Below are 13,985 nucleotides of genomic sequence, written 5' to 3' on the forward strand. Positions count from 1 at the left end.
AACATCTTAAGCAGTTTATGAATAGCAGACAACCCTGCCTAGATTGAGCTGCAGCCTTGGCATTCAATCAAGACCTGTGTACTTTTATTTGTTGCTATGGATAAGATGATCATAATCATCTAAGGTAAAGTTAAAAAAAAAAAACAGTGCCTATTCAATAAGCAAAAAGGGGAGGGAGTGGCCAGGAGTGAGAATCAATGACATGAAAAGGAAAGACTGATGCCCATTAAGACATAAGGAAGCCAGTGTGCTGAGCAGGATACAGAACATGGAACTGTGTGCTAGGCAAGAGGGCAGACGAGACAGGGTTACGATGAGGAGCCACGAGACTGCCACAAGTACAAGCCCCCTTCCCCCTTATTCCAAATAACCGGGCCCCGGCCCTGCAGCCCAGTTCTATTTCTGGGAAAGCAGATGTGTGCGACAGGATTCAGGGGCCACCCGATGCCTTATACATTCCTTCACGATGACGGAGCCGTGTGTCCCAGGGCTTCTCCGTGACCCGCACTCTAGTAATCCACACTTGCCCAAAGCGGAGCCAGGCACTGCCCCGGAGCCACCAGCCAGCAAGCTCAGGACCACCGATCAGCTGGCCCCTCTTCCGCTTTTCCCCTCCAGACCACCCATGGAAGAGGCAGGTGTCCCCCAAACAGAAAGGAATACCAAGATGCCTCGCCCAATTCTCATTCTCCTAAATAACACTTGGGAATCCCCGGATCCTCCCCACTTGTTAATCTTGGGACCCTAGCGATGGGGGAAGCAAACACCATCTGCTGATTGATAAACAACACAATCACTCAAAGGATCTCTGAAAATACATTTTCCTGTGTGGCATACCAACAAGTGATGCCATCAGGAACCCTGGGACAGCTGCCCATCCCCCCCCCCCCCCCCCCAGGATAAGCAGATCAGTGGGACCTTGCTTATTATAACAAACTCCTGCTTCTTGCTACTACTCTGCTTTTTTCACCGGAACAAAGTGTAATTGAGGTTGCGAGTGAGCTTCAGGCTCAATTAAAGCACATCTTGCTCCCTAGAAGAAAAATCATCCACTCCAAACAGTTGTTTTGTTTTTTGAAAGGACAGAAAAAGCAGGCCACAAAAGAATTTTTTGAACTCAAGATAAACACAACATGGTAGAAACCAAGGAAAAGGAAATAGTCTAAATCCATTCTGCTCATTCAAAAAGGCTGTAGGTATCCATTTTAGGATATATTGAGCTCTAAGATAAGGTGATCTGTTCCAAATCAACATCACACACACACACACACACAGTCTGTTTGTCTCAAAACACAATTAGCCAAAATTAAAAGGAAGTACCATAAAGGTAGATTAAAAAAAAATCCCCTAGACTTGTCGGAGTAATAAGCCACTCTCCCTCCCCAAAAAACAACAAAAAATCAAAGAAGAACATCGACGGTATGCCTAAGTCACACACAGCACACCCCCCCTACACACACACACACACACACTCCGAGGCAGCCAATCTGAAGTGAACCACTGAAAAAGCAAGATGAATTTGCACCCTTTGTGCCCCTGTCCTTTTTGTAAAACCTGCCAGTCAGTACGCAGAGATTGCACTAATTACTGTGACAATCCTGCATCCTGTTAAAACAACTTTTGTGCCTGGGACAGGTTTCTCTGCGGGTTTGGAATTCTTGGCTGGAGAGCAGCTCTCGTCTGAGAGGCTGGCGGTCCTCAGCAGAGCAGGCAACACTAACAACTTGCCCCTCTTTCAGCCCGTTTCATTCTCCTCTTTTCCAATTGCCTGATTCAGGGCTTAATGGAAACTTGTCCAAGCTTTTCTTCCCACAAACCCTGCGGAGCCCTAGGCAATCCGCACTGGGGGTAACCGCGGGAATCTTGTATCGTCAATTAAAATTGAATGGACACCTGATATTGAAAGCTGTGTCACAGAAAAAAAAAATTTCATAAAGCCAGGGTCTTATGAGTAAATTAGTGAAACTTTGGTGCATCCAAGTTCAATTTTTACTCCATCTGTTTCCTTCTTAACCCTTGCATTCATCACCTCCAAATAACACCAACAATCCTGGGGCCAAGAAGTGGGGCAGGAGGTGGGGTGTTGCAATGACAACAGCAAAAATGTCACTGCCAGTTCCTAGGAACTCTAGCAAAGAAACTGACATACAAGACAAAGCTAATTTGACCTATACACACATACATACATCATTCTAACACCCCAAGCAATGTAACTTCCCTCACAACACATGTGCGCGCGTGCACACACACACACACAAAGTACCCAGCACAAGCACACAGCACAAGCAGCTCATTCTAAGTCACACCTTACTCTCAGCCAGTCACCGTGGTGCTGAAGGAATCACCGAGCTGCATTTCCTGCAGCGACAACGCTCAAGATGTCAAATTCTCTGGTTTCTCCTTTGGGTTTCCACCCCCTCCTTTCCCAAATACACTGTTCTAAAATGTACACTTTCTGCTTTTTCCCTTCCCGGTAAAACACAAGAGATGCCTTGTTTGCTGTAGTCTGGCTTTTTAAGACAGAAGATAAAATACGAACACCCAGTAAAACCACGGCACTCTAAGCTGGAGCCATCATTTCTGCCTCTCTGGGAGCTGCAAGGGAGAGAACAAGACGCAGGCCCTCTGTTTCTGAAGAGGAAGGGAGGTTAAGGGACCCAGGACCAGATGGCCAAGGTTTCCCTGATGGAGCAACGAACCACAGGCTCCTGTGCCCTGAGGTCCCCTGGAGCGCCCAAGCTCCATGTGACTGCCTCATCCAGCAACTGTGGCAGCTCCAACCTGAGCCTCCCTCCCTGGAATGCCCAGAAATCACCCAATGAGAACTCCGAGGTGTTGTTTTGTTTTGTTTTGTTTTGTTTTGTTTTAAATTTCCTTCCCTCCTGAGAAACTCACATCAAAATTAAATCTTGGCTCTGGGTGCTGGTTTACAGAGGTCAAGTTCAGCTCCCCCCCCCCCCAGCCCCCTTTTCCTCTCTTGTCCACAGGACAAGAGCAGACTTGGCAGTTCTCAGCACAGGCATGCAAAATCCTCAAGCAACTTTCAAACCAACATAGTACGATTAAGCAAGTCTCTTACCATACCCCATCATGAGTCCTGTTGTTTTTTTACTAATCACTGCTACAGGCTCTAAACTTGATGCTTTAGATACCAAACATCACAGACATCCAGAGACAGGAGGAAGAAGAAACAATTTGGTTCAACCATGGGACTCTCATCCTCGAAGGTGTGCTAAAAACAAAATTTAAATCCTTCGTTGGTTTTCCCAGAACTAAATTAACTTCCAGTGTGATGAAGCTTAATTTTTGATGCCCATTCATTGCACTAAATTTTGTCTTCAGTTTTATGAGCTACCTGGCGATATATAAAATCATATATATAAAATATAAAATATATATATCCAATTCCTAAGAAGGTTCAGTTTTTCAGGCTACTTTTCTATGTAGCTACTCCCTGAGCCACTTAAAGTCTAATTTCCATGCCATTAGCCTAAAAAACAACAACAACAACAACAAAACACCTTTTTGAGTGTATGTAAGGCCTCTTCTTGAGTTCTCATTTTGCAGGGTGAGGCAGCAACCAGAGAGCATTCTGTACACAGCCCCACCCCCAGCCCTATGTTGCGAGCCTTCTACATTTAATGGCAAATAAACTTTTGACCAGGACTCTGGGTTGCTGCCTGTCCTTATAAAAAGTATCACGAGGGCCTCTAACTTCCAGAGGGAAAGCAAAACAGGCACTGACTACCAGGGTTGAAACATTCCTGCAAGGATCCAGGCAGGGAACATTCGTATCAGCCTCCACCCACCACTTAGCCCTGGCACCCCCTTCCCACTGGCTGGGCCGCCCTCCTGCAGAAATTCCGCTGCCCTCACACCCAGGAACAAGCCCTGGACTCCCAGTGTTCCATCAAATGTCTGCTCACCCTCATTAATTTGTTTCTTCTTTTCCTCAACCTGAAACCATCAGCTATGAGTCAGAGAACGATCATTAACTTTTACAGCTTCCACACAGATCCACCTACTCACATTTGGGGAAAGAAGTATTGACTTGCAACACTGCCTGAGACCAAAATCCTCTAAGAAAAAAAAAAAAAAAACTGAGGGGGGAGGGAGGAAGAAAGTGGTGTTACTTAGGTTTGGGGGGGCTACATTTGCTGTTTTTCCACTTTGTACAGCAGTCTCTTCAAAAGAAAAAAAAAAGCAAGTTGAGGTTGAACTTGATGATGGTGATAGGGATATCTGGGTTGATTTTTGACAAGTATGAGAGGACTTCCTTTAAACATCCAAACATTAACTGATGTTCTTAAACTACTGGGGGGTGGGGGATTAAGCGAATCAAGTTTCCTGCTCTTGGACTAAACACATTTCGCGCATATTAAAAAAAAAAAAACAAAACACGTGGGCGAAAGTGCTGAGACATGTCCCTAACACAGCATTTTTCATTAAAAGTTGCTACACTAACACTCTTAAAATGATGCCCCCTCATTACTCCACTTAGCAGTGCTGCAACTCATAACGAATTAATTTGCATTAATGTGGGTTTCATGTGCCCTACCCAGGGTAGGCCATTGTGATTCAGGTTCAATAAAACTGACGTTGACAATAACACAGTGCCTATTATTTTACTTTCCAAAACAAACCAACCCACCCCAAGACCCACACAAATCCTCCCGATTTTTTTTTAAGCATTTTACTAATATATTTAGTGCATCCTAATTGGCCCAGCACGCTGGAATCTACTTATCTTCTCAGTAAATATTTATAGCATCACTCTTTCCCATTCATTCTGCATTTTCTTCGAGAATCTCACTGTAGCCTACATCTGCAATTCATTGGCTTTACAATTTACCACATGTTGAGATGGGAGAGGTCTTAGCTCCATTTGAATCACTACACAAATATGCAAGTGATTTATCGGTTTCAAACCGAAGACTCCGAGAGAGAGAGGGACTCCACTTTGCCTGAACGTTACTTCTGGCAGACCATGAACAATTACAGTTCGTACTAATTAAGCTCTGTAGATGTGCTGTGCCCCGCTAATGCCTACCAGGCCTCAAATTTATTTTCACGATGCCAAACTTCGGCGAGCAATTTTAACTCCTTCAGAGCTGATCCCGGCAACAGCCATTCCTCCCCACCCCTTGCAGACCCAACTGTTTGGAGCTACTTCACGACACAAAGATAACGGGGCTGTATTACCAGCCCGGAATCAGATGCGCCTAAGAAAGCAAACCTACCCTGGGACGAGCGGAGAACATGGTGGCCGACAACCCGGAGCGAGAAGACCCCAGCCCTGCCTTTGTGGGGTGCTGTTAGGGGATGCACATCTGTCCCGGAGGGCTGCGAAGTTTCTATAGTCCCTTGATTTGGAAGAATAAAACCTCTCTTCGGCCTGGGTCTCTAAGTTCGAGCAGGGTGTAGCCAGCAAGGACAAGGCCATCACCCACACCCCCATCCCCTCCCCCACCACCCGGCTGGCTGCCCCGTGCCCCCCCACCCACCCCCCGCCCGCCTGCACACTCAACACGCACCCCGCAGCAGCAGCCCACTATGCAAACAGAAATTCAGATCGGTAGAACAACTGGCCTGGCCTCTCACACCGGGTCCTGGCCATAGATAACCCACCTCCAGCTGCCTACAGGAGAACCCACAGAGAATGAGCTTTTGGCTGGAGAGAACACTTTTGGGCCAAGAGGGGAAGGAGCTGATCTCAGCACAGCATCTTTACCAGCCCCTCCCACCCCTCAGAGAAACTTCCAAGCCCCAACTTCAAGCAAGCCGATGCCCCCAAGTCCAAGTCTGGGTCCTGTCTGCTCATACTTTCTCCCATCTCTCTTGGTCAAGCGTTTATTCTGCCTCTCCTGACTACTTCTGGGCAACCAGCCGTGGACAGTGCTGAGCTTTTCCCAAATGAGTGGCCCTCCCACCCCCAATAAACCTGGCTTTCTTTTCTCACCTATTAAATAATTCTTTTAATCAACTCCCCCCCCCCCCGACCTCACTCTCTCTTAAACCCACATATTAACCAGCACACTACGCAATGTGTGTATTTTCCCTTCCAGCTCAGTGGAACATCATATAAATTAAAGAGCCGTCTCCCGGATCGGGTTTCTTTAAGTATTCTGGGAAATATGCACAATATAGGCAATGTAGTCTCAAGGGGGCGGGGGGAGTGGGGGGAGTTTAGGAAAGAAAGAAAAAAAGGGGGAGGGAAGCCATAAGAAAAGAGTGAAAGACTGCAAACACCTAAAGCAACTTTGCTTTGGAAAAAGGCATCTGGGCAGCCCCCCCCCCATTTCCATTCCTCCAAGTGCTCAAGGTATACAACAGCCTAGAGGAGGGCCGCCAGGGGAGGAGGGGGCTCTTGGGAAGCTGGGATGGCAGCAGGGGGAAGACAGCCATCGCCATGCCCCCTCCCCCTCTGCTTATAATTAGTGAGAGAAATCTGAGCTACTGCCAATGTCTGCGGACCTTGAATATTATAAGGGCAACGCGGCGTCAAATATCTTAACATTCATAAGTGTTATGGGCTGTAAATAAAGCCCGTGGATTTATGACCCGGCGCGCTTGCCAGCTCAGAACCAGGGCACATTTCTTTCAGCAGACCTGTCGAGGTGCGAGTTTGCCTTTGGTTGTAAAATTAACCATTTCCTTCACAAATGCGCTCAATTATAAGTCCGAGGGGAAGATTGACTTACACGGCTGCCAACATGCACTCCCAGACACCCGCAGCACACGCCCCTCCCAAAAGCACAGCCTCCAGGATCCAGTTCGCCCCTCCTCTGCAAAACTTTGAAATGTGTCACCTCCAAAGAGTTATAAATGCGGTCAAAGATATTATCTAATTCCACTTACCAAGACTAAAAAGCTTACACCTACTTCCTTGGAAAGTGCTTATTTATTTGGCAACTCCCAGATTTAAAAAAAAAAAAAAAAAAGAGGGGAGGGGAGGCGGGTAGTAAATCACTCCTAGCCTGAAGTCTCCGCCCTTCCCCCCATATAATGTCATCTACTTCCTGTGTAGGAGAGAGCATTTGCTAAATCCAGGTTGTCTCATACTTAACTGCCAATAAACCAACTTCCACATAACTTCCAGACAGCTGGGGAAAAGGCCCTCGGAGTTTTAGTCATGGTCCAGAAACACGCGTCCACACAAAAATTTGCAGCTGTCCTTTCTCCACAGTGCATTTTTAATGTGATTTGGAGGGGGCCCTGTTGTGAAACATCTGACACAATGTAAAATCTTCTCGGATACCTTCTAGTTCACCCACTGCGCTTGTGTGTGGAAGGGAACCTGCGCCAGGAATTCTGCATTGAGAACTCCGGGCACTTTCTGCCCACCCCGGGCACCTCATGGGATGGAGGAAGCATTCGGAGCCTGCAGCCGCTCTCGCGGTCATCTTTAATGCAACTATTAAAATGTTAGCTTTCTAAAGCAAATCTTTTTATTTTTTTTTAAATGGCATGCAGAACTGCCTTCCTCATCTGTAACTCTCTCACAGCTTGCTAAGAAACAGAAAAGCAGACCAACCTCCAGCAGTGACTCTAAATGAAATCTCTATCAGTAGAACTAAAATCCAGGTGGAAAACGCCTAGCAAGAACGGGGATTGTTTTCCCAAAATCTCTTCTCCATCAGAGATAGAAGGCATCCGTCAAAGCTACTTCCGTGGCAAAGTTTCCACAAACACTTCTAGATAAGCACTCCCCACTGCCTAAGAGTTCTTTCTGGGGTTGCAAAAAGCCTTAGCATCCACGAACTGCAAAGAGCTGGCATATGAAATTTATAATCATTGAAATATGACTACTTGGGTGAATGTTGAGCCCATAATCCATAGGGCAGACCTTAAACCCCAACCTATAAAGATTAGCGCGGAATTAATGCTGCTGCATTGAGATTCAAATCTAAACAAGTTTGCCATAAATATTTCCGAAGGAGATGAAAAACAATTAGCATAAATACCAAAGAAGGGCAAGAACACCTGTTCTTTTTCAGGGCGATAAGCATTTTATTGTTCTCTATTTAAAATGTAATGACCTGTGTAATTACAGTAATATTACATTGTTATGTAGGGGCTTGGAATGTCACACTTTGAAAAGTGTTGTCAAAACAATCAGGGGTGAGGGTGGGGGGTGGGAAGACAGCGGGGGAAGGACCAACATTAACCCTTCCTGCTCCAGGGTCTCAATCTTTTGTCACAGAAAGGATTACGCTGTTTGAGTCAGGAGCAAACATCCGTGTTTCACAAGCCAGAAAGAGGAGTTTCTGGGCCAAATAAAACCCCCAGGACGAAGGCCCCTCTTGGTTTCCTTCAAATGCTGAATTCCAAGTTCAAAAATGAATTCAAGATGCTGCTTATTTATCTGTTCAACCTGGTAGCAAACAGCTCAGCTGACAAGCAAAGAACTTTGGATAAAAGAAGATGCAAGAACTCTCACACCATCAAGTCTTTAAAAAGAAATTCCAAACCTAACTGGAACATCCACCACTGGTCCTGCCGTTTCTTCTTTGCCAGAAAGGAAAAGAAGCGCAAAACTACTTTCTCCTGCCAGCGTGAATAGGGTAACAGTGGTCTGATCTTTAGTAGACCAGAGCTGCCAGAATTCTAGGATCTTAACGTGTCTCAGCTACTTCACCAGACCTCTCCTCCGTGGGTTTCTGTATCTGAGTCCGGTCTTTTGAAAAGCCACTCCCGCTATGATATCAAAGACCAAATTAATGTTACAGGGAGATCTTTGTTGTTTTTAAATAAAATGATTCCCATCGAGCTTTATGGCATCTGTAGCAATTAGAGCATAATGTGCGATTCACCATAAGCCGATTTAACGATCCTCCTGAATTCTTCACACTCTTAAGACAGAAAAGCAGAAAACAGCTGGCTTCCAGGTACACGAACAGCAAACGCAGCCAAAAGCTAGGAGGAAAGGGAGAACACAGCACGGAGTGCATTTGTCTTTACACCTCGCCCTCAAAAACACACTCCACAGACGCGCTAAGAATTTCAGAGGAGCATGGCAACACCGCCGTCTCGCCGTGGAGTCCTCCGGCAGCCGTATCAAATCTGGAATTGCAAGCTGGCCCTCTGATCGGAGACGTCAGAAGTGACACACAACAGCCTCCCGTCCGCCTTCCCACTGCCCTGCTTCCCGGCCTAAATAAATAACTTTAATTTTGGAGCACAGAATCTAACCCAGGTAACAGAGAGGAAGGGGCAGCGGAACACAAAGATGCCTGCTGGTGTTTGACATGCAAAACTGCCTACTGAGTTCAGAAATGCCTTCTCAGACTCCATCTGATGTCACAGCACAAGGCCACCCGCTATGTCCACAATTAAAATAACTAGACGCCGACGTCTATTCCTATAATGCCCACAAAGGGGACCGATGGTCGGGAGCCTTCCTTTTCTCACCGGGAAATCATTTATTTGCCTTTAACAATTTCCCCGTTTCCTAATTACCGCACAACACAACCGCTCCAGTTTTTAGGAGCTGGTACAGCAAGACCGCCAGCGGTCACAGACCCGGAGTTTGAAGTCAAGAAAGCCGAAAGCCGGCCATCAAAGCTCAATTTTCGGATGGCTAAGTGGATTTTTTAAAACAACACCAAGGAGGTTGGCATGGCAGGAGAGGGGAGGACAGAAAAGAAATTCTCAGGATTACTTTGGAATGTGGCTTAGTCCGGTTTGTTAGCACACACGAACGCTCCGATGTGGAGCCTAATGGTCCCCGTGCAAGATGCTCAGGAGCTCCCAAGAAACACACAAAAATACGCGGCCTCTGCTTCCCCTGCAGCTGCAAGCTCAGAGCAGGGCCCCTGCAGCCTGGAATGAGCGGGCCCTGCAGGAGGAGGTCGGGCTGGAGCTCTCCCCGCTGCCCAGGCAGCCAGGAGCACGGGTGCAAGGGAGGGGAGGGGGGGTAATTATTTCTCTCTCCTAGCCATAAAAAATGACCGGTCTAGCATGCCCTTGCCATTTTGCCAGGGCCCCAAGAACAAGTCAAACCTGATAGTTAATATTTTAATGCTTAAAAAACACTTGTAGATCTGATCCACTCCCCACCGGCAAGCCCATGGCCATTAGCACCGAATGCTCTACTGCTGAACAGTGGGTGCATTCTCTCAAATTGCTATCTCGAGTTACCGAAAAAAAAGACAGGAAAAAAAAAACCAAAAGTGGTGTGTGTAAATACGTGGTAGGTGACCAAAACCAGAGAAGGTGCAAAATGACAATCCCGGGGAGCCGGCCACAGACGCCCGTGCGTCCAGGGATCCCTACAGTCCAGCCTTTTTAGAAGGTGGCATGGGGGGTGGGGGGATAGGGGGTTGGGGTGAGGGCGGGGGGAGGGGGCAGAGGCCGAGAGCAGCAGCTGCAAATGTCAGGGGTGCTTGAGGGACCCTCGCTGCGGGAAGCGCCCTCGGTGTCCCGCACCCCGCGCTCTCCTGGGGCCTCAACTTGCGTGACTGGCCCACTACCCTGAATACGGGGCACCCCTGGCCTTTCACGGCCCCTGCAGCCCCCGTGAGCCCGCAAGCCCTGGTCTCTGCCCCCACCCCCGGGCCTTCTCGGAAGCTGGCGAGCGCCAGCTGCTCTCCGCACCCCAAAGGCACCCGATTTCCCTCGAAACACAGCAAGTGCGCTCGGTGGAGGCCATCCCGATGGCTGCACACAATCCGAGACCCCGGGCCACCGGGGCCTCCACACTCGGCACAGCCCTGCCACACCACACACACACACACACACACACACGAGCGCGCGCGAGGCCCGGGAGAGCCCGCGGCCAGCGCGCCGGGCAGCCGAGCCCGCCACGGCGCCTCGGGCACTCGCGGCCCGGCCGGAGAGCCCGAGCAAAGGCCGCCCAGAACCCCCAAGTTGGCGAGGGGACCCGTCTGGGGAGTGCGACTACCGGGGGCGGGGCGGGGGGGAGAGGGAAGCAGGGCCGGGAGCCAGCGGTCGCCCCTCGAAAGCTACGACCACGAGCGCGCCGAAGAAAAGCACCACGGCGCCTCCGCGGGGCCCGGGGCCCTGCGCGCTCGCTCGGCGGCCGCCGCGCAGCGCCCGACCTAGAAGCCACCGGCGGGCCCCGCGCTGCGGGCGCTGCCGGGCCGCTCGGGCCCCCGCCGCGGCAGCCAAGGGGTTAACCCGGGAAAGCCCAAGACGCCACGGAAGAGGGAAGGCAGCGAGCGAGAGGGAGCGAAGAAAGAGCCACACAGCCGTCTTCCCAGGGCGCTGCAGCGCCGCGGCGGAGGGGGAGGGGAGCCAGGGCGCACAGAAAGTTCTCCCGCCCGCTGTCCGCCCCCCACCCCACCCCAACAAAGCCCCGCCGGGGTGGGGGGGGAGCGGGAGAGAGAGAGAGGCGCCCCCAACATCACGAGGCAGCGAACTGAAAGCAAGAACATGGCGAAGTGCAAACAAATCCAGTCCACAAAAGGCAGAAAAGTTTGGAGAGTTTCGGGCTGCCTGGGCCACGAGCGGGGGAGGGGAGGGAGGGGAGGGGCGGGGAGGGGGAGCGGGGAGGGGAGGGGAGGGGGCAGGGCAGGGGCCGCATGCGGGGCCGCGCGGGCGGGCGGGCGGGCGGAGGCCGGGCGCGGAGGCACTTACGGTTCGGGCGGTGGGCGAGAGCGATCCGTTGGGGAGGTAGGGGCTCGTCAGGTCGGGGATCATGATGAAGGGGTAGCCGGGATACGGTGGCCCCTTAAAGAGCCCTCCATCTTGCCTCTTGGCCGCTAACATGGCGGGGCGGCGCGGGAGAGAGCGAGGAGAAAACTTTTTTAGCACGGGCCCCCCGCGGCCGGGCGCCCCGGGCCGGGGGCCGGCGCGCCGCAGGGCAGGGCCGGGCCGGGCCGGGCCGGGCCGGGCGCGCGGGGCCGCGGGGCGCGCGGGGCGGCGGGGCGCGCGGGGCGTACTCACCTTCTTCCAAACTTTCCCGGGATTTATCTCGGAAACTTTCGGAGCGAGGCGGAGGCCGTCTTTCCGCCTTCCCGGAGGGGGGCACACGCCGCGCCGGGGGCGGGGGGGGGGGAGAGAGAGAGCGGAGAGGGGAGAGGGGAGAGAGAGGGGGTCGGCGGGGCGGGGGGCACAGAGAAGCCGCGTTACGCGTGGCGGCCGCCGCGGCCCCGCGCGCCCCGCCGCCCCCGGCCCCGCGCCGCCCCGGCCGCCGCCCTCGCCCGGCCCGGGGCCCGCACGGCGGAGCCCCGCAGCCCGGGGGGCTTCTCCTACCTCGGAGTCGGAGGAGCTGTTCTGATTCGTTTCTGACTCGTTGACCAGGGACGACTTGACATCCGCTAGGTCCCGCTCGGCCGCCGAGTTCTCGGAGCTCTTCTCCTCCTGCTCGCCCTCGTCTTTGAAGGAAATCAGCTCGTCGTTGGCGCCTAGGTCATCTCCTCCACCGCCGTTGAGCTGCGGCATTTTTTTTTTCACCCACCAGCAGCAATTTTGGAAGAAAAACGAAACGAGGAAGAAAAGCCAAAAAAAAAAAAAAAAACCACCCCCCAAAAAAAGTTTTCGCTTCCCCCCCAAAAAAAAATATTGCAAGAAAAAGACGAGTCCAAGGTGAACTTTTTTTTTTTTTTTCCTTTTCCTGCTTTGGGGTCTTTTTCTCCTGGGGAGGGGAAAAGAGGGAGGAGGGGAGGGGAAGGGGGGGGAGATCTTCTGCACGCGTGAGTTTGGGTCTCTTTTTTCTCTCGTTCCCAAGGATCCGATCAATGTGCAAAAAAATAATAAATAAAAAAGGGGGGTAAAAAAAAAACACACCAACAACAACAAGAAGTCAGATATAAAGAGCAAGGGGGGGGAAGCCGAAGATACAGGAGGAGCTCGTGCCGCTCGGATTTGAGAGAGTTGAAGTTAGACTGAGAGCTTTTCAGTTCAAAGGCGGCGCTGATTGACAGACAGAAAAAGGGGGATCGAAATCCGGAGGAACGGAGTAGTCTGGGAGCGGAGATTATTGACAGGGCGAGAGGAACACACTCGCCTTAATGAGATGCCGGGGGCGGGGCCGGGCCGCTGACGTGTGCATAAATAAACAGCCGCGGTGGGCGGGGCGGGGGCGGCTAACAATGATCCTTTCGGCCGCCGGGAGCGGGAGGAGGGGGCGGCGGGCGGGGCGCGCGAGCCCGGGAGTCTGGGCGCGGGCGCGGGGCTCGCTCCGGGAGGGGGCGGGGGGGGCGGCTCGCCGAGACAATGCGCAGCGCGCGAGGAGGGGAAGGGGGTGGCGACCGAGCCGGGAATCCGAGCCGAGCGAGGCGGAAGGAAAGCCCCCCTTGGGGGGGGGGCGGGGAGGAGGAGGAGAGGCCCCCGGAAAAGTGCACTTCGGAAATATTAGGGAGAAGTCGGGGGAGCCCTGGGCGTGCGGGCGCCCGGGCAGAGGTCCCGGTCACCTCCAGTGAAAGAAACTGTGAACCCACGAGGTGTGCACCGCCCTCCCGGGTTCCGTGCGGTGTTGGGTCGAGCTCGGGTGAAGATGCCAAAATGACTTTCTCCCCACCCCGAAAAAAAAATTCAGATACTGCAGAGCTTATCAGTGGCATTTAAAAAAAAAAAAAAAAAGGAAAAATATCTGATGATTTCAATACACAGCGTTGTCTCTATTTCAACGGACGCTGGGGGTTGGTAGGAAATGAGCTCGGATTCAAAGTCCTTTCTGACTTTGGAGGTGAAAAGTTTGGGCGTTAACGCCGCCAGGGAAAATAAAACTGAAAGTTCTCCAAGCCCCGCGATCCGCTGGCTGGAGCCTTAAATGAAATCTTAAAGAGACTGACCCTGGCAGGAAATTGCCCCCCAGCCCTCGCTGGGAGGCTGGCAACCCGGGGCTTGAGACAGGTATTTGTGGATTTGTAGACCCTTGCCTGAAAAGCAGAGTGATTTGCTACAAAATGGGGAACACGCCTGAAACAGGGTGTTCCGGGAGGATGGAGCAAGGACATCCATTTCCTGGTAAATATCCAGTGAGAAGCGGGATGGAAGCTACAACACGAAAAAGAGGAATC

General features: G+C 51.5%; 1 protein-coding gene across 35 annotated transcripts in view; it reads right to left on the reverse strand.

The window, feature by feature from the left end:
* The window catches only part of TCF7L2 (transcription factor 7 like 2), a 195,772-nt gene extending 183,367 nt beyond the window's left edge, over window positions 1-12,405 (reverse strand). For all 35 annotated transcript variants that reach the window (XM_062214955.1, XM_062214965.1, XM_062214964.1 and 32 more), the window contains exons 1-3: window positions 12,217-12,405; window positions 11,908-11,974; window positions 11,599-11,723 (exon numbers count right to left, since the gene is read on the reverse strand). In XM_062214955.1, the coding sequence (XP_062070939.1) occupies window positions 11,599-11,723; window positions 11,908-11,974; window positions 12,217-12,405 (381 nt within the window). The remainder of the gene's footprint in view (window positions 1-11,598; window positions 11,724-11,907; window positions 11,975-12,216) is intronic.
* Between the last annotated feature and the right edge of the window lie 1,580 nt (window positions 12,406-13,985).

This window comes from Lepus europaeus, chromosome 17 (genome assembly GCF_033115175.1).
Source record: "Lepus europaeus isolate LE1 chromosome 17, mLepTim1.pri, whole genome shotgun sequence".
Taxonomy (NCBI): domain Eukaryota; kingdom Metazoa; phylum Chordata; class Mammalia; order Lagomorpha; family Leporidae; genus Lepus; species Lepus europaeus.